The sequence below is a fragment of the Hylaeus volcanicus genome, chromosome 1, assembly GCF_026283585.1.
Source record: "Hylaeus volcanicus isolate JK05 chromosome 1, UHH_iyHylVolc1.0_haploid, whole genome shotgun sequence".
Classification (NCBI taxonomy): Eukaryota; Metazoa; Arthropoda; class Insecta; order Hymenoptera; family Colletidae; genus Hylaeus; species Hylaeus volcanicus.
Genome location: NC_071976.1, coordinates 11456068 through 11477505, shown reverse-complemented (window position 1 = coordinate 11477505; position 21438 = coordinate 11456068). Strand labels below are relative to the sequence as shown.

The following is a 21438-nucleotide window of genomic DNA, read 5'->3' as shown; positions in this document are numbered from 1 at the left end:
TATATTCTCAAAATTACTTCAAAATTATACAGAGAGAATCATGTAATAAAATCTTCAGAGTATAATATTCATTCCATCAAACTTTCAAGTTTCCTTAATTGTATTTTCCACATTTTTGTGCCCCATTAAAAAATTCAACAGTCTCATTTGTACTTTCTGCGCCAGTGTAAATTAATTCGTTCATTTTCTACGCGCAAATGGTATCAGGTTATTCCTCGTTCGTTCCGCCGTTTCATTTAAAATTTCCTACGCCGTTTTAATCGCTTTTTCGACTCCGTATAAACGCATGACTTTAATCCAATTTACCATTCAGGACGTGAATATGCACTGCGGCGGTACTGAATTGGCTCACTGAGCACGAGTATTCGCCGCTGTCAGTCTTTTTCGCCTGTTCGATGTACAGCTTGGTCACCAGATCTTCGTTCGACCTGAAAAAATTCTCATGTTATACGTCGAATTTACACGCGGATCCGTACACGTCCGAACGGACACGTTCGCCAGAGGGGAAAAAAAATGCGAGCGTTTCCCCGTCGAGATTGGAATTGTCAAATGTTATACTGAATTGAAACGAATTGTTGTCTTGTCCCATCCCGATTCACCAACGTATTGGCTGGAAATATTTCAATGGACCACGACCCGATCCCCATCCAACGAGCCACGCAGTTTCAGGAAATGAGAAAACTGTTAAGCCTGTAGTTTTCAAACTTTCCAGAGCGTGTGCTCGCGCAGAACAGGGAATTTTTACGCTCGAAATTCGCAAACAATACATTTTCTTTTTATTTTAATTAGTTCAAAGTTGTTTCTCTTAACTTTCATTTGCGAAATGAAAAATATCGTTCAAAATACTGAGAAAATGAAATGTTTACATAATCACCACTCCGGCGATTAAGTAAATAAATTGGAATAATTGTAACAATTTACGAGAATTAAGTGTTTAAGGATAAAAACAATTCGTGGAATTTTTATTCATTTTGAATAGAATGAAATAAATGTGGAACATAAATTGTCAATTTTTATTTTACTTTTTCCAGGTCAGTGGATGGGTTGGAAGATATAATTTACATTTGTTGATTTTCCGGAGCAACCGGAGCGTAAACCATCCCAATATTTGCGAAAATTTGGGGAGAGAGTTCATTGGACTGTTAAATATTTCTTTGTAAATATTATCATTAATTTTGGTAATGCGTCGAACGAAACAGAGGTTTTATCAAATTTTAATGTATTTCTCGTTTATTTTAGATAAACAATCCGTGAGGTTTACTGTACTCCAAGCGAAATAAAAACAAGTTAGTTCGATCACTGCTCGATGCAAACGACGCAGCAATTGCAAGACATTTTCAGAACGTCAGTTAAAGTCACCGAGAATTTGGTTACAGTTCCGTTCGAGGCAGTCCACGAGGGAGCTTAGAGTTCCTAACCGAGTATTAGAGAATTTAAAGCAAGACTCGAGAAGTTGGAACGCGTGAACGCTACAAACATTCCCAGGATTAAACAAAATATATCTCGACAAGTCCCCCACGCGAGAATTTAAGTCACGGTTAAATAATCAACTTGAAAAGAAACGCATCGGGTCGTTAACCATTTTTATTAATCGCGGAGGCATTTCTGCCTGCCAAAGCAAATCGAAAAGGTTAGAACAAACGTTTCCCAGCGTCGCGACAAACGCGATTCATGGGTAAACAGAAATTAAGGGACCGTTAACGCGGAGAGCTTATAAATAAAAGCAGACGGGAGTAACCGAATCGAAATAGAAACGGCAGTCGGAGGAACGACGAGTTCCTCGTAAAATGCCTCAAGGGAGATTAAACGGTTCGCTCGTTACCCAGAAAGCGTGCAACGAACGTTACACAGACTTTCAACAGAGGAGGAACCGATGAAGCTCGCGCACCGATACGCTGACAATTCCCGTTGACTATGGCGAAACGCAAAATCGGAACATGGTACGTCTATCTCGCCCAGGCTCGGAGTTCGATACGGTGTCCTTCCGCTATATATGCTCACCCATTAATGTGATAAACGTCGACGTGATCCGGCAACGTCTCGCCATTTTTCCTCCAGACGGGATGCGGTATCCTGGAGTCGGGCCTGGATGGCTTCGCGACGCATTTCAACTCGATACCGCTTCCGGTTTTATAGTAGCGGTCCCTCAGCTCGTGCTTGGCCTCGTCCACGATCCTAATGTCCGGTGCTGCAAAACGTATGTCGATTAGGGTGGCTCCTGCGACGCTAAGCTTAACTCCAGGAGGTCTTCTGGGAGGCTCGAGTAAGAATTATTTGAGGTTGAAGTACTATTTAGAGTTTTTTTAGATACGTTATTTATGTTGACTTGGAAGAATAAGATTTATCATTTTCAACAGCTACAGTAAATCCTATAAATATTTGTACCATGTATGTCTATTGGAGAAGTTTGACTAAATTAAATAATAGTTTTGATATTACCGAATGAATTTTTCATTATAACTCGTTCTCAATTTAATCGAGGGAGTTTAGTGACTGTTTTAGACTGATCGACACATTTGCGTCGTCTATGGAGATGGCTTTGCCAATGAGATGACAGTCGATAAATGGCACACGCGCTTCCTGAAGGGAATCTTGATCTTAGCGACACTTCACGGCCGGGACGATCAACGGAGTTTGATTAAGAGCGGTTGGAGAACTGTGGGAAGATTCCTCGACAGACATCTTGAGAATAGGGAGGTATGATGGGAAATGATCAGGAGACAGTTACCAATCACTCCATTTTTACTTTTTATCGACTGTTATTAATAAACTGTGGATATTTATGCATTTATGAGTAGTATAAATATATTCAAATCCATAAACTCATAAAATATGAAAAATGACATGAACGTCACAACTTTTAGAACCGAAAACATATTTCAATGTAAGTTTCTGTTCTTTACCTCTGTATATAAAAGTACAAATTTGGGTAACCATCCTCAGTCATTATATTATTACAGCGAACCTCATGATACCTTGCGTGAAGCTATGAAGACTAATATGGAGCTGCATTTTTCTTCAAGTGTACCGTTGAATCTTTTACAATATTTCAATTTTTTATTCCGGTTCTTTGTTCGTTCAAATTGCTTTGGTAATTTTCAATCTCCATACAAACTGCACGTGACTCCTCTGTGACTTCGCAATCAGAATGTTCTTTGATGTAAGAGAATAAATCTTGCATACCTTGCCCGGTGTTAGCTTAGATGATTATAAGGCAAAGGTACGAATGAAATCATGAATAAAACATTCCGTTAATTCCTTTGTGATTGCGATAAAAGGTTTATGAATATCGAAGGTGCGGCGCATGCAAAGATGGCATTAATATGAACATAGACGTATCGGGAAAATGTGCAAATTTTATAGAGCAGCATTTCGTCGTATTCGTAGCCCTATAAATGTAGGACACGTAAAAATATATAAAACTGGCCACTTTTTTAATATATTCTATAAACGTAGATAGTTAAAGTCTTTCGAAAACAAATTTCTTACGTCGAATATACAATGTAGTATACATTGAAGGGATCGTTTCATCCGTAAGAGGGTGAGACAATAGTCTTCCCCTGATTGAATCGAGGAAGTTAGTAGAAGAAGGAATTAAGCCAAGTACAATTCCGTTTTCGAGCGCACCGAGCAGTCGCACTTTTCTTCAAATATTTTCACAATTATCCGATTCTCGTAATTAATGGAATCCTGCTTTAGTCTCAAGGGCGTCTGTGTACGTTACATTTCTCTGCCACATGCAGTTTTCCTTCAATTTCGTACAATAACTTTCCATCTATTGCGAGGGAAGTGGACCGTTCCCTCGCAGTAAAAATTTACCCTATTCGTGTAGAAGTAATCGTTCAACTAGTTCCATCATGTTAAAATTTCCACCAAGTTCCTTTATTTGGATACTCTGTTATATTCGCATAGAGTATATATTTCTAGATTTTTGTAGATATTCTATCTCAAATATTCTGCAATGGTCAGAACCAATTCCATTAACAACAGTGATCGTGTAGACTAGATAAATTTCAAATCGATATTTAAAAATATAGAAGTACGTTGAAACCCATACACAAGAGTGTAATACACTGCTGTAGTACATAACAGTATTCTAACCAAATATACAAAAAGTGGTACAATATTTCGAAAACAGAAAAGATTTTGAAGATCCAAAAAATATCAGATGAAAAATGTACATATTTGGACCAACAATAAACATAACTTTTAAAATTACTTATAGAAAAACCAAATAAAAGCACCACATACGAAAACCTTCTGATCTATTTTCCCTTTCGAGAAGAAATTTCGTTTATGTACACTGTAAACTTTGTTGAAACACATCCACCTGTAAAATGCAAGATCACCCTATCCAGATTATTATACCAGAACCGCGAGGTGAAGCCTGCAAGGTGAATTATTTAGTGGTATCATCCGGAAATTGCTTCACTCGATCAGTCTTATCTCTCTCTTGCTTCGGATAAAATGCTCGAGAGTTCCTCGCCTCCGTCACAATTATACGCTTCGCGAGGCCTCCCCTCCACCCGGAAACGCCCTCGCAGGGAATTTTTCTCGTTTCGTGGGAACCCACTTTCATGGGAGATGCTGTTTCGATTGTTCTCCACGGAAGCGCGTTTCCCTGTTACGGGGCCAAACAGGTTCCATTCGATAATTGGGTGAGCGAGCAAACAGGGAAAAGTTTCGGCGCGGAGGCGCAACAAGGTGTCGCACTTTCCTCGCCGGAGGTGGGATGAAACAAGACGAAAAATAAAGCGGCGACGTTACGTGCTCTCGTTCGGGGACAAAGTCCTCCACCCTTTCGGCGCCCGCAAGACTCCCGCTGCGTAATTGAATCTTTCCAGGCACGGACTTTAAACTCGTTCAGGCAGCGAGAGACGCGACGGCTCGAGCGCCGACCGAACCGCAAACAAGTTCGCGCGATTCGATACGAGTACGTGGTCGTATTGGAGGAACAGTATCGCCAAAAGCGTGATCTAAAAAGAAAAAAACGGAACCTGGAGGTAGGTGAGTTTTTTGGTAGATTTTACGGGAGCGTGTATTGTGCTCAAGGGAATCTTGTCCATCAGGTTCAGACGAGGCTATTCTACTTCTTGAAGCTTCGAGCTGTAACGTTATCTCCAACGTGTCACATACGAGGAGAAATGGGAAGTAATTAAATTTCGGTTCCCTTGTCCATCGATTTGAGACTACAGTGGTATAATTGAAAATAGACTTAAAAAAGATCGAATACTCATATTTTGAATTCTTTTCATTTAATTAAGCATTACTAACTTTCATGGTTAGCTGAAGAATGGCATGGCAGGTCTAGGTTACAGTCTTGGTTATAAATTAAAATTGCAAACACGATTCCAATAACATTGTCTAAATAATTATGGATTTAAACCTGAAAAATTCACAAGGCCTCGCGCTCCGAAATTTTGAAATAAAAATAACGACCTTGCAAACGCTCCAAACGCTCCTCTTGCGAAAGACAATTGGAACAAACATTTAGGATAACCCAGGACGCACGGCGTGGCGTTTTCGACTAATAGGAAGCCATGCAAAATTTACTCGACACTCAACCTGTTAACGCCCTGGTCTCTGTCTGTCTGCGAACGCTCTTCCAGTGATTTATTCCTTTGAATTTTTCCCGCACCCCGATGCACGCGACGGAGTGCACGAATTATGATAATCAGAGTACCGCTGAATTACGACAAAGGCTCCTTTGGCGTTGTGTTTCCGCTGCGTGTCGACGGGTGTGAATTTATTTAATGGAGTTCAAGATTACGGGTAATGATCTGCTACGTAATAATTATAATTTGCTATCCTTACAGTCTGGGCAAGTTTCGGAGCTGGACGTGATAAATCTAGATAAAATGTTGCCTGCATTGAAAACATTTACCGTTTACTGAGTACACAGTGAATATTTCAAAGCTATCCATGAGTAATACTACTACTTCCAAGTTCATTCGATCACTGTTTCTACAGTATTCGTTGTGTTATTTATTTGCTGGATCCTTTGTCACTCTATCGTTGATGAATTATTCAGATTAGATATTTAATATTATAAAGAGGAAAAATTGTTTGTACCAAAGAACCTACTGGATCGATTTTTAAAATGTTTTAAATAATAGAAAGCAACACGAAAACAAAATACAGTAACGAGTGTAACCATCGGGCGCGGTGCTAGTATTCTATAAATCCTCAAATCTCTCATCTTCCAAAGCAGCAACTTCCCATCTCCACTTACTGTCCTCACCAAGACAATACATTCCATCAACGTGATCTATTAAATTCGAATGTCCCGTACGATACTCTTATCCTCCCCCTGCGATCAGGATCATTCATCAAGCTTCTTGCAAAACAGCAAAGCAACTTCGCCAACGAAGGTGTGGACGATCCTAATTGCCTCTTCTTGTCAAAGAACAGAGCTCACGTCCTCGCGCCTAAGCTGCGAGTGCTCGAGCGGGGCGGAATACTCAACAATCCTGAGAATCAAGCTAGGATCGCAGGTAATGCGATTCCCAATGAGGAACGTCGCACTGTCTAATCTCGCCGTTTGCGGGGGTGGGGGATGGGCGAGAGCTGACAACGATAAAGGCGTGCTGGGAAATCATCTTGTTGTGCCTACGTAACGTCGCCATCGATCGAGAAGCTTTACCGTGGGAGCTTCCTGAGCTGCGCCCTAATTGAACATGAGCTTCGCTCACTGCGAGGAGTGATTGATATCGTGTGCGATGTAACACCTTTCCGCTTTGCTCTCAGTCTTTCCGCGTCGCACATCGTGGCAGGAGACTGCCAAGCATCGATCCTGTCGATTAGGATCCTGATATTTCGGGAAGGGGATGGGTTATTCGAAGTTGGACCATTTTTGCATTTCTTGATGGGTTCGATAGGCGAAGGGTACTTTTGGAGAGGAGACGACATATTTATTATATATATATATATATTGTTGCGACGATGTAAAGTTGCGGAAACGAGTTCCTGCGCTTCCGGTTGCCAGGAAGCGGCAAACTTTTAAAATAGTAGAGAGCGATTCGAGAACTCAAAGGGAGAAGACGTTTCGTTACAAGTCTCCAAGATTATCGTTGTATTATCGTTAAATTGTTTAAAGTTATAGTTTGTTAATAAACCTTATATTTAATTAAAATGAATTCTCGTGCTTCAACCCCCCGGCGTAACAATATTATGAATGACGAGATACTTTTTTCATGAATTGCATGACGTTGAAATTATTCATAGTTGTATAGTTTAATATTGTAGGATTGTTGAGCGAAAATAACGTAAGGTTTCTAAAAGACTTTATTAATGAAAGTGGTCTCTAAGGTGTCCGAGCTAACGATCAGTTTTATTATGCAATAGTGTCGACAGAAATATTGCGACGCCTCGAAACGTTTGCAATAGTTATCTCATCTGCATCGTGGGCTTGGGAGAATTTCCGCGATTTCCGTGGCGCACTGCGTAAGCGCTCTTATTCTTAGTTAGGTGTTCGCTTCAACGAAAGGATTAAGACATACAGTTAGATTCGAGGTTAGAGTGTGTTCCTGCGTTCGGAACGCCAAACTTCTGAATCCCAATTCCCCGATCCTCTTGCATGTACTTGCGCTAGAGCGACGATTTTAAAAAGTCGCATCAAGTGCAATCATGTATTGTGCAATAATGAATCTACAAATCTCGAATCTAGAGTTTTAACTTCGCGGACTACACTCTCGCACTCACCCTGCCACGAGCAGTCTCATGAAAAGGTTATTCTTCGTCTAAATTGAAAGGGTTCTACGTTTGATTCCAGATATCTCTCAAACGATCGATTCAACCTAATATTTTCTTCATGGCAATAGCCTGCAATCTACGATCCTGCAAAAGTAGGTTAAAATCGATTGGGGGAGACAAGTTGCGTAGTTCCCTGGTAAGTGCCGCGGCAAAACATTCACTCGTTCCATTGGCAGCGGACGTTTCATCTACAACTTTCGATGGGATCGATCCATCAAGATTCTGTGACCGATATGTCAGGGAATAGAGTCGTTTCCGTATTTCTTCCACCAGCTTTCTTCCCTTTTTTTTTTGTTTTGTTTCGCAAACGAACCGCGTTCTAGATAAAAGGGTTTCCTGGCATTTGGCGAGGCGCGCCCATTTTAGAGCTCCGCGCCAGCGACGAGATGAAAATTGCGAACACGACAGGAGTGCTTCCGATACCGAGCACCTTTGCATATCGTGTTTATGTTTCCCCGGGGACGATATTTTCGGTTCTCACTGCATCTGAGATCTGATGGCAACAAATCGATCGAAAATCGAACATTGGAGGGGAATCTGGGAGTTTCATTTCCCTAGTGTTTGCTTAGGTCTTCTCACCTTGGAGATGGAACAGTTTGGAGAATGTTTTAGGGAACTTTATGCAACGGTGCACTTGAATTTTCATTGGACGATTGATCATAAGAAAATGATAACAAAAAAATAAAATTTAGCATCACGATAAATCGTGACCCAACGAATAGACAGAAATGACGAGAGCTATAAAAAAAATACAATTTATGTATGTAAATGATTTTTAAAATGAAATTAAATCCCATCCCTTACCTTCGAGCCATTACTCAGCTTCAAAATTATCTCTTATAATCCCCTTCCTTTCCTTTATTATAAAACAGGTCACTTACTCATGCCTGACCCGAAAAACTAAAAATAAGATCGCTGTTTACGCATGAAAGCTACATATTCTGTTCTAGGAACGTCCCTTCAATTTCTCCAGGCATACTCGAACGAAATCTGGTCCGCGTCGATGGCGCCGATAATGGCTCAGTTTTACGATTTTAATTCCGCCTAACGAGCGCGGGGAAATACGTTAAATTCCCGTTCGTTCGACACAAAAGAGACCCTGATCCAATCTATTGACCGAGGTTTCAACAAAACTCGCCGACAAACACATCGGACCACTGCGCCCCTATGAGTTCCCCAAACCACCCATCGTCCATCCCACCCATCGAACAGCTTCTCAATTAAGCTTTAGTATCCGGCTCATAAGTGACCAAATAACTTCCAATCGTCCACAGGCACGAAACGGCACGAAAGGAGCTCCACGCTACTGGAAAATGCTGGCCACGGCCATCTTCTAATTAAAGGGATACTTTCCAGCTGCCGATAGCCTCGAATGAAATAAGAAAACCGAAAGGGTAGAACAAAGGAGCCGGGAACGAACGAAGAGGGTGGATAGGGACGCTTGAACGAGGAAAGATGAAAGGAGATGTTGGTCGGACGATGAAAATACTGTGTCGGGGCTAAGATTCCGTGAGGTCCGCCGGAGCGAAGACTTTCCGACGGGAAAAGCTCGCGGGAAAGTTTTTCGTACTTTTAACTGGATTAAACGAAAGTTCCGAGTCGCTACTTCCCCGGAGCGTCGGAACGTCACGCTGGGCGACGACAGCTTCGTGGCTGAGTGTTAAAATGTGTTCGATAATGGCCATTTTCGGTTGTTACGGTGTCAATGGTTGAGGAAGGCGAAAGGTCATTTCACCAGGCCTTGGTGAATGATCGTGAGGTGAAGGGTTCCTAAGAATTTTATTTAAGAGAATTTCAATCAGTCGGGTTAGGTGTAATTCTTCTCAGTGAATTTTTAGAGGGTACGAATACTTATGGGACCGACTGTAAATGCAAATAAATATTGTAGAATACATAAATACAGATGTAGCTTTCATCTAACGGTATATAAAAATAATAAGAAAGAATAGTCAAAAAATAATCGTCAGTAATGTTACAATGTTTATGTGACTGCTAAAGTGAACTTTCCACATTTCTTTTTTAAATATAGATATAATCAACAAAAATATGACAAAATATGGAGGAAAGGAGTCCCACCTAAAATGGAAAGGAAAGTGATTATGGAAATCCCTGATCCTTAATTTACTGGTGCCCATCCGATCCTAATCTAGTACTGCGCAGTAATTTGAGGATCAAGGATTTCTCGTGCTACTTTATGTAATCCCAAAATGACCACAAGCTTCCAGAACTAATTTATTAGATAATAACATATTAATCCAAAGCATGATATAACGTTCTGACGAATATACAAAATTTTAACTTTCGAGCATTTTTCTTCCAGGCGTGCGAACCTGTCGCGAAATTGTCGACGCTCATTCAGTTTGCTTTTTTTATTGTTGCGACGTGGTGTGGATTCGTTTATATGGATGTTTGGATCTTCGCTGGATTTATGGGATAATAGTTGCGCGGCGAAACGGCTGAAAGGAACGCTGATAAAAATTTATGGTGCATCGTATTTGTAGTTTATTTACGACGCATCGACGAGCTCCTGACGGAGAGGCGCGAATGTGTGTGAGAGTGTTTCGTCTAGCAGAAAGCAGAGATACGTATTTGTTATCAAATTTTGTGTTTATATTCAAAGTGCACTAAAAATAGGTTGATGTATTTTTAAACGATACGTTACTGATTCTTATCATTTACAATGATCGTCACTAACTCTATGCATCATCTGTAGAGAAAGTATAGCCAGAATATGCCAATAGCATCGAGATGTCCTTCTTCTAGTGGATAGTCCTGTACTTCGCGATCCAATGAAAAATGGAACGTGAATTATTTGACCCCATTTTAGTTCGTAAAGTTTCGCTTAATTTTAGGCTAACGAAGACAGAAGAAGTAGTCTGGGGAATCGTAGTTTGATGCCCAAGCATTTTTAGTCTCTATTATTTTAGGGTTACTCTAAGAGAAATTCCGGACGTTGTTCGCTAAGTTTACGATGATATACTAATGAGATATTAATATTTCGTCTCTGTTTTACGAGTTACTTTACTGGAGTTCAAAGTTGAAATTTGTTTGATTATGATACAGTTACAATTCATAATTATAAAACCATTTCAAATAATTATATTTTTGAAATGTTACTGGCAAATTACTGCAGAATTGTGCACATTAATTGGAAGACTAGTGGATTCTGGTGAAAATGGTAGTTTCGAATGAGTTTCATGCAATTTATGTTCCGTTTATGTTAGTTTCGCTGTATGACAGCAAAATTGGTCAACTTTCTCCTCATTAATACGTGTACCTGAACTTTTAAGTGGTAGTATATCAGATTCCGTGGAATACCGAACAGAATCGCCTCTATTCTTCGCATTACAGATAAACACAGGATTCCATCACTTTAAATCTGTGCTGAACATTCAGTTCTTCGACCAATGAATTCAAACATTTTCGACAAACGAAGATATTTCCAAGGTTACCGAAATTCGAAGTCTTCGAAGATCCAATCAGAATGGAAACTGATTTTCAAATGCAAATTTATTCCAAATCTCCAGTTTTTCGTTTGCGCGCAGTTTGCGAGAAAAAAGAACGAACGGGACACTTGATATTTGAAGAAAGAAGTCCTCGAGAAACATTCTTATTTCTGGGAAGAAATTTTCTATAAGAGTCACCTCTTTTGAACGCTTTAATACTGACTCGAAGCTTCAATCGTTATTATGCTCGAAACTGTATTTACAAAATCCTAATAGGAAAACTCCGGAGGTCCAATTTCTGTTATAACTAAGCGCGAAACGAGCGTTTTGATATTACACACTAAAAATTTGTCTCAGTAATCACACTGTGTATTAATATCCAATTAAATTCGTAGAAAACGTTTGAACATATTTAATAAAATGTAAAAAACAATAACTTATTCTTTTTCGCATTTCTTTGCCTGAACATTCTCTTAGTATTAGTTATAAATATAATATCAATAAATTCGAAATCTTTCAAACTTAACCCTACAAATTAATAAACACTGTTAAAATTAAAACTCATTGGACTAATACCAATGTTATTAAAATTGAATACAAAAATACCGTCGATCGTGTTATTTCATCGTTCATCTCCTGATCCTATGGACGGTAAAAGAATTCTTCGGCCTCTAAGAAACCCTTGTGAAAGGGATGCCTGGAGCTCGGCGAGCGCTTAAGGAGAATTTCAAATGCGACGAGCACTGTCCGTGGGAACTTTAACGTCGACCAGCTCGATCTGTAAACTCACAATCGCCAAGAGAAAATAGCAATTTGAAGCAGGCAGCCGCTTCGTGTTCCGATGGGGAAGTGGCGCGCTCGAGAGTATTCGAATGCACCCTCGATACGCTCGGCGAGCGAGCGTTTTTCGATTAAAAAAAAAAAAAAAAGCGAGAACGAGCCGATAATTCAGGGGACTCGGTCACAAAAGGAGGTCTTTATTAAAGGAGGATGGAAAAGCGGCGTGCGTGCAATTAATCACTTTTTTTTCATCGTCGATCCCCTCTTCGATTCACCTCCGTCGTTATTCTTTAACATTATGTGTGTCTTCCAGGTAAATTGGTTGCCGTCGTTCTTACAGGGTTATTTGTGCGTGGCTTTTTGTAATCCACGTTGAATATTCCCTTTTATAGAGTAATTTACGTGCATAAAAGAATTCTTTGTGAATATTTCTTTGCTGCTAATTGGCCCTTCTTATAGGTTGAGCAATTTAAAATTGAAAATAACCTCGTGTTCTTTGATACTTTTTTAATTAACAAATAGAATAAATAAAACCTGCTTTCATGAAATGTGGTACGAACTCGTGAAAAATACCATTGCGTTTGATTTCCGTATAAAATTAAATGATCGATCACGTTTTCATTTTCGAGGCGATGAGACCTACTTTCACAATGGACTCGGTACTGTAAAACAACAAGAAACGGACGTACAAACGTGTAACTTATGTGACCTCGTTTCTGAGTTATAGTTGTTTTTATGTTGCAATAACTCCTGCGAGAAGCTGAGCTTATCTCCCGCAGATTTCCGTGGCAACATCGGTAAACAACGCTTCAAATATCTCCGTGTCACTTTACTGGACCATCTATAATTGTTGTAACGAATTCAACAGATATGTATATCTTTAGTCCCTTATATATAGAGCAAGAATTTACATATTCCTCGCTTTTACCAGTGTTTCCATTCTGAAGTGATGGCAGAGTGGTTCTATGGTTCTGAAACAGTAGACCAGTAAACACATTAATATTAATGCTTGCTGAAAACATTCTCAAGACACCACTTCTTCGTTGTGGTTCATTGTAAAATATCGTTCAATTTCATATTATATCTTATACATATTCATGACAAAATGGTAGAATATTCCTTACTTTAAAAAAAAATTCTCCCCTGAAGTATTTTATATTGAATGAAAAAGTGAATATTAATATTGGCCCACATAAAGCAGTCTGATAAGGGATGCAGTCGGAATTGGGAGCAGATTGATGTTCCTAAGTCCTCGCTTTGGAAAACAATCGAACTCCAGATGAACATTTAGTTGAGGAAGTCTTATTCCATTGACAGAGGGAAATGAAGGAAGTGCGCAATCACCACGCGCTCTGGGAATTGCGAATTCTTGTATAAATACGTCTTGGCGTGCCATAAAATCAACGCGCGCCCCTCGCTGTGCTCCACATCTCCGCCTTGGGGGGAGTAACGCTCGGGGCTCAACCTTTGCGAAAATCTAAACTCCCACAACGCTGAACTTCCGGTTTAACTGTCGTTTGAAACTGCCTCCACGTGTGGGTGAACTTGATTAGCTTTGCGATAGCGACCCGCTGATAATAAATGTTTAACATTCTAACCCTCGCTAATATGCGTATGTTATCGCTGGACCGAGGATTTCATATATGTATACGACTAAACTAAAACTAGCAGAGCATTTTATTTATTTGAGGTATACACTAGTATGGAAACCGTATATAAAATGTACTTGTATTATTGTTATTAAAATAGTAATACTAATACGCGTTTTGATTTTGCTATCTGCATTAAAATGAAATTATTTTATTATTTTCTTCTGTAAGATTTTTCAAAAATTAATTAAGGACGACCTGAAAGCTTGATTTAAAATTCGATACAATGGATCTTCCGAAAAATTGTCTGCTTGAGAATTTCCATTCTAATGAATACACGTCTTATGTTACTTTTATTATATGCGAGACGAAAGCTATAGAAATTCGTTTCCTCGAAAGTGCGGCTAATTAACGAACTCGACTGCGTCAGCTACCTTGTTAGGTTATTGTTTGCTGTAGACTAGGGTAAACAGTGCTCCAAATATAATGCCAACTTATTCATTGAATTCTGCTACTTTCTGTGAATTTAATAAACAGTTGTAAACGACGAACAGACAATGGAAGACTCAAATTACGCTTGAAACAAAAAGACGAGTTTCCTTGGACGTAATATTTCCATAATTTTCTATTAAATTCGAAATATTATATATTCCCCCGTCCTGAGGTAATTTATTCTTAAATAATCAGATTAAATGCAGTACATTAAGGTATCGATCAATAATCCTTAAGAAATAATAAAAATAGTCTACTACGAAAACGTAAGAAGACGGATTTAATAAGTGATACCGTAATTAATTTTCTGTCCATAGCTGGCGTGGACCGTAATGTAATATTGATGTATCTTTCAGGGCGGTTGTAATCGCTGATTAGTTTCTGTCGCAAAATCTGATCTATTATACAGCGTGAACATAAATTATGATTGATAGCGTTGATACAGTGTCCCGGGAAAATACTTAGAACTCGGAAATTCTTGGTGAAGTATATCGAGGTGATTAGACGATCTCGGAGAACCACCAAGAACTAACAATTAACACTTAAACTCTTCTACCTTCTCCAATAGAAACAAACAATATTCATTTTTCATAGTTCGAGCAAGTAGTTTAACGCATTGAAGTATTAACTGTCAAGCAACAATATATAAGCTACCCAAAAGAAACGGGAACTAATCTAACTCAATTTCAGCAATCGATGCCTCGAAACTTCGATTATCGAAATTCCATTACTTCGGTTATTGGTAAAACTTGAAGTATTAAACTTGGTTGGAAAACTCAGAGGAAACAGTTTTCAGTCAATTTTTCAAATATCTTCGAATGCTATTTCAAGCCTTTCATTGCTGCCCATTGAAAACGTTTAATTGTAATTTTTGCGGTTAGATTATTATAAAATTGACGAAGACAGATGTTAGTAAGTATTTCATCTCAAATTTGAACATTGTACTTTTCAATTTGTACAGAGAGAGTAAAATTAGGTCGAGTTTCATTCGAATTTGAAACTCATCCATTAGGTAATTAAACTGACAAAATCGTAGAAGCATTTCTACTGTTTAGTTACGTAACGTGCAATCACTTTGACAAGTTTGTTTAACTTTAACTATGGTAAAACAGAAAGGAAAGTATGTATGAGTTATCATGTTAATATTTATAAGATTTCTAGGAACTAATGAAACATTTCAAGAGACGTGTGTCAAATAAAAAGGACGTAGGACACGTGCAACTCGAAACTCACGTAATCAATTAGAAACTGATTTAAACAATTCCAGACTAGTTTACACTCGGAAGAGATGGTCCTAGATAGGACTCCGTAGATATGATCTCAGCCCAATGGCACAGCTGAACACCCACTAGTTGCACTTGATACAGATGTCCCTGGAATAATTGGATTTCATGCTGATGAATCCAAACTGCCTCGCGTTGGATTTGATGGAATAGCTGGCATGGGTACAAATGACCAAAGAATGGTTGAATTTGATGTTAATAATCCCCAAGTCCACGTTCAATTCGATGCTGACAACCCCAAACTTCCTAGATCATGACCATTCAAGAACTCGTGGTTTCAACACTTCTAGCTTAGATTAGGTTTGGATTTTACGGTGGCTTCGTATATTCCACATGAGGTGCACCGACTTCGAAGCATCTCGGTTCACAGGGTGTTCCTGGTGCCGATAATTCCTGGACTTCGGGGATCTATCGATCCTTGGGATTGGTTCTGTCTCATAATTCCAGGGTTGTAGGTATTAAGTCTCACGTGTTTGCTCCAGCCTGTATTGTGATCCATGAACCTTCACATACAGGCGATCCCCTAATCACTGGGTTTTGTCTAAACCTCTCAGTATCATCTTACCACGATTGCAAATCCGGAGCTTCCTTCTTTCATACATTTTCTTGTCACTTTAACCATATATCACGCGATGTATCCCTTCATGTTAATGAAAATTATGTACAGCTTGTAAAGTTCAATTTGCAGGAAAACACAGGAATATTTTGAAATTATTGATTAATTCGCAGGGTTGGACAAATTGTTCTCAACATATATAAATTCAATAAATAAACGATTCGCGAGTGCGCGTCTCCTGTCCGTCCTATTTTTATTTGTGTCTAACTACTAACATTTCCTTGATCGTCGTAGCTAGGTGTTGTATGAAAGGAAATTTGTTTTGATCGCGTTGAACGATCCTTCCTCGCGAGTAATAGCGAGCTAATGGCTGCGACCTTGTAACAAGATCTTTAGATACAAAAACTGGTGTTCTCTGCCTTTTCTTTCTCTTCAGCAAATATTTACTAATCTACAAACCGAGGAGTCGACACCTCCGGACATCCGACTCGTTACACGTTTGTAGCTTTCGGTAGAAACGCAGGATTACCTAGAACAGTGACGTTAGTGACGAGCATTCTCGGGGGGTGAGTGTTTACTTGACAGACGTATAATCCACGGTCCTCCCTTTGCACCCCTGCGATCGCCAGTCTCCAGTTGTTTGGGTATTGGAAGCTGACGCTGTACCTGGGATCGGAAATGTGAGTGGTATTACCCAGGGTTAAAAGGGATGCCCAGTCGGCGTTGCGGCGTAACCACATGACCTATAATTGTGACACAGATTCTACAGTTGCATGCGATTCTGCATAACGATGTGTGGTGTAGTTAGAATGTTTGGGAGTTAAATTAGTGTGCACCAAGAGACGCTAATTGCATTGCAACGCGTTACACATTTAGGACGCTCGCTGTCAGTTGATACGTTCCCCTCATGTTAGGGGGGCTCTTTTCAATTATCCGTTTCACGCGTGTCTTCCACTTTGACGGATCATTACTGCTCCTCGTTTATAATATATCGAGCGTTAACTACGTGAAACGGACTTGGAACATATCTGATAAATAATTTTTGGTTTTTTTTTGGGAACATGTACTTTGGAAGCATATCGCAAGATAATATTAATAGTAATTTATGTAATAATTGGTGCATTTATGTTTCCCAAAACGTTGAAAAGAAATGTGTTTCCAAAGTATTCTTCTCTAATTTATCAAAAAACAAAAACTATCTTTCATGTATCACATTCGAAGAGCAAGGAAACGTATATTTTATTTATTATAGAACGTTACGGCTTCAATTGTAAAGACGATTTCAAGATTGCATTTTCGATTAAAATAACATTTCTCTGACAATATTGATCTACAAAGGTTATGTAATGTGTAAGTGCGGATAGGGTGGGGATTGTTTCAAGTACATTGCTAGAGAGTATTGGAAAATTATTTATGGACACAGGATAATTAAATCAATAAATATCAAATACAAATTATTCCTTTTTCGTTTTTAGTATTTATTTTCTTGTGTAGAATTTATTATGGTCATTATTAAACCTTGGCCGTTAGAAATCTTCTACTTTTAGCAATGTACTTACTTCCGTGGATTTTATATAATACAAATCCGTCTTACCTTCTTTCCAGCTAACATTGCGACACGACAATCGAGGAGAGCCGTTGCACCGAGATGCAGTGCCACACTTTGGGATCCGTTGATACCCTGACCCTCTGCATTTTCGAAATAAGGGTCCCAATCTGTCACTCGATGGTGTCTCAAGCGAGGAATTCGAAGAGGAGGCAGGTTAGCGATTATTTCCTCTGTAACAAATTGGTTTATTACTTATTTTAATCAATAACAAATGTCCTTTATATATTTACGCGTGTACTATAGAATTAAAAGAAATTCTAAAGTAAATAAAAAAAAAAAAAAAAGTTAATGCAGTGCTACGATTTGTCATGAAAAATGCGATTCATCCTCGTCCTCGCGAAGCAATAAATCGTCTTTATTTTTCAATTAAAACAGAACACGGTTTGTCCGCATAGAATTTGTATATTCTTCGCCGTTTAATTTGAATAAAGGCGCCATAAATCTTCCTAATGAAAAGAGAATTGTATTCTCCTCCGGTACCGTGCAAAACGGGAATAAAACCGCGATTCTAATTCCTCTAAGGGCACAATTTCGCCAAGATTTTCACCCTAAGCTCCGAGCATCTGTCTTTCATGGCGGCGTTGTAATAGGATTCTCACGGATGCGTCAAGCTTGTATAGGGAAACGCTAAAAATGCGAGGAAGGCGTTCGAGTAAATTGCACTACCGTTCCATGAATCATTCCGCGATCGTTGATTTATCATGTGCAGCATCGTTTGCTAACAACACTATTTGCCACGGCGTAAATCACGGGAACGCTTTATTGTACCATTATCAAAGGAGCCGTCTCCGAACCTACGAACGTTTTTATTAAAACAGATCAGTCAAGACAGTTTATTTTCTTTTTTTCAGCGACAAGGGAATCGCATGAAATTTTATCGCGGAGATTTATCTGGAATAACGAATTAACTGTCTATATAAACTCGCCTTGAGGTTCTTCCTTCGTTCTCCGATGTGGGAGTATTGGTTAATGTATCAACTTTGCGCGAGGATTCTGTCTCGATATTTCAACGAGGTAAAGGAATCATTTCTACGTTTATCTTGATGGAAAGATTTTAACGAAAACAGTGTATAATAATAAACGTCAGACCGATTTAATAAAATTTTCTTTCCTCGGAATGTAAACTTAAAATTTATTAAACTTTCTGTATATTTAATACTACAATACTTCTTCTGTTAAGATCTTGTCGGTAACTAGGACTCAAAATTGGCATTTTTATTACAGAAATTTCGAGACTGAAACCTCACTTGAATTTTCTGCTTCCTTTCGCTACGAAACGAAGATAAGATCTCGAGGCAACTTTTCTTAGACGTTCACTGAAACCTCCTTCATTAGTGAAGCATATTAAATCATAAAATTGTTGGGCAATAAAATTAGCTGGTTATTATCAGAATATTGTATATTAAACGAATCCCTTCAGCTTATCAATAAATAATCAATATAAATTCTATTCATTCAGCGTATATACATTAATATTCCATCCTTTATTGTCTTCTTCTCGATATTTTTGATTACTTTCAAACGAATGAAAACGAGTGTTCCGATCATCAAGTGGAACCATTTTCGAGCCAATGCTCCGAGCAATACCCGTTGGAGCAGGAAATGCGGAAAAGTAAAATTCTTGGGACACTCGAGATTGTTCGTCGAAAGGTTCGATGAGATTTACTCACGGACGCGGAGAAGCATCACAGTTTGTGGTATCTGGAACGCGAAGAATTTATCGATACAGATACTAATCTCCATCGTCGATGGTGTCGGTTTCACACAGACATCTACGAAGACTTTTCTTTCAATTTATTAGACGTCAGTTCTTCATGACTCATTTTAGCGCGCCTTTAAAGAATATATCGACACTTTCAGTGTACATGTTCCGTCGTTTAAGCGCCTATAAAACCATTTATAAGTCTTTATTATCATTACTTGGCCGCGAGTTCGCTGCTAAAATAATTTTATTTGTTTCAATATTGAGAAGATTATTACTTCGACGTTTTCTCGAAGGGGGAAGCTCGTTAAAATTTTCAGAACAGACTTGGGTAAATCTTTTTATAGAAATTTGAAAAACAGGCGACTTTTATTTTAGATATATTTCTGTTATTGCATTCCTAATAAAATTCGCTTTTACTTCGTACGACATTTTCAGATTTCAATTCCGCGCGAATATTTAATAAATATCAGAACGAAAGGCGAAGAAAAATATCCAAGGATCCAATGAGCGTTTGATATCGCGATTCTCCGCTAATCGAGTGTCCGCGCGATTCAATTTAACAGGACACCGTCTCTAGGGGCGTAGTATCACGCCTGCGTGGATGCAGCCTGGATCGACTTTCTCGTTTCTTCAATCAGCAACGAGACACCTTTGTGGCCGGGATCGAATCAGCGCGTCAAACAATCGATTTGGCTGACAGGCGTTGTCGCTTCAGGGAGGATTCGCTTCTTCGACTATTCAGACGCAATCGCTTTTCGCTCGACGGGGCGCAGTGTTCCGCGCTGAAACGCGACAAAGCGCAGGGAACGTCGAGAGTCTCGAAACAATCGAGGCTCAGTTTTGTTAAGATGAGAGAATACGGCGAATCCGGCAACATTTTTCTTTTGATGGAGCGAAAGTATGAGACAAAGATGGGGATTCGTGAAAGAGAGAAGGAATATCAGAGGAAAGGACGAAAAAAAGGACGAAATTGAATATCGTTCACCGAGTGGCTACGCAGTTATCGAACTTGAACCACTTTCTCTTAATTATTTAATGATATCGTAATATTCTGGAACGACGAGCGCTCCGAATTCGAACGACGGGGAAGGCACAAAGGGTGGAGTGGCTGGAAAGTAACCAGAAACGGGATGCGGGGAACGAAGAAGCTCGGAGAAATCGCGAAGGCTGGTATAAGGCTTTCGCCACTTAACCTTTCGACTTTCCGAGAAGGAACCTTTGTACGGATTTAATCTCGAACAATTTTTGCGTTTCGTGTTCCGGAAAAAAACAGGAAATATAATTATGGGAACGTGAATGGGCCCAAGTGGCCGTGGGAATTAAAACGAGGAAACGTCTATCGTTCCTTGAGGAGGTGCTCCTTTATTTTAGAGGCAATTTTCGTGATTTTCCTGGAGAAGTAATTGACGTACACTTTTGAGATTTCACGTGGTTAGTTGTACATGTTTGTATGAAATTCTGTTAAATTTATTTATGATGAGTCTGACTTAAAGCAAATAAAATTATTTAAACAGCCAACTTGAGACTAAATAATGATAATAAAATGTCGAGTGCCTTTATAGCTGAAGGAATACAAAAGGTTTCACATTTTTATTCGAAATGGAGGAGTATTTCATTAAAACAGAAGTTCCTGGGAAGCCAGTCGCACAACAAACAATGTGATGTAATATCATCGGGTCGATATCTACATTTAGAAACTGGCAGATTTGCCCTAGAATCGAAGTGTAGTAATGGTGAATCATTCCATAACTAATTTGCTGCTGGAAATAATTGAAGGACCCTGTCTGAGCGAGCCGAACATCATGTTCTCCTGACTTATCGACAGAACCGGATGACGCCAACGAGGGCACCAGAGGTTCTCACCTAGCTTTCTGCTGGTTTATACTCTCCTGCTTGATATGGAACCTGTTTCTAACCTGTTATTCTGCAAATACGATAAGAATACTTTATACTGCATATAGAAACTATATTCAGGGCATAGACAAAATGAAATCTCCTACGATTAAGAGGTTAAAAATGGAGGCATGAAATAGAATGTGTAAATTAAAATAAAATGAATACTGAAAGTTCTATCTTTATTTAATATCGATATGAGATATACGTATGTAAAATGAAACTTTCATAACGGAAAGATGATGCTGGTAACTTGGGAGAATGTGTGACATTTTTCCGAAATTTCAAGTGGAAGGAGGATCCCGTAGGAACTTTCACAAAATTACCGCATTA

General features: G+C 39.1%; 1 protein-coding gene across 1 annotated transcript in view; it reads right to left on the bottom strand.

The window, feature by feature from the left end:
• The window catches only part of LOC128877125 (zwei Ig domain protein zig-8-like), an 86677-nt gene that overhangs the window by 3872 nt on the left and 61367 nt on the right, over window positions 1–21438 (bottom strand). Inside the window, exons 3-6 of the mRNA XM_054124159.1 lie at window positions 17493–17677; window positions 16428–16641; window positions 2002–2188; window positions 307–428 (exon numbers count right to left, since the gene is read on the bottom strand). Coding sequence (XP_053980134.1) covers window positions 307–428; window positions 2002–2188; window positions 16428–16641; window positions 17493–17677 — 708 coding nt within the window. The remainder of the gene's footprint in view (window positions 1–306; window positions 429–2001; window positions 2189–16427; window positions 16642–17492; window positions 17678–21438) is intronic.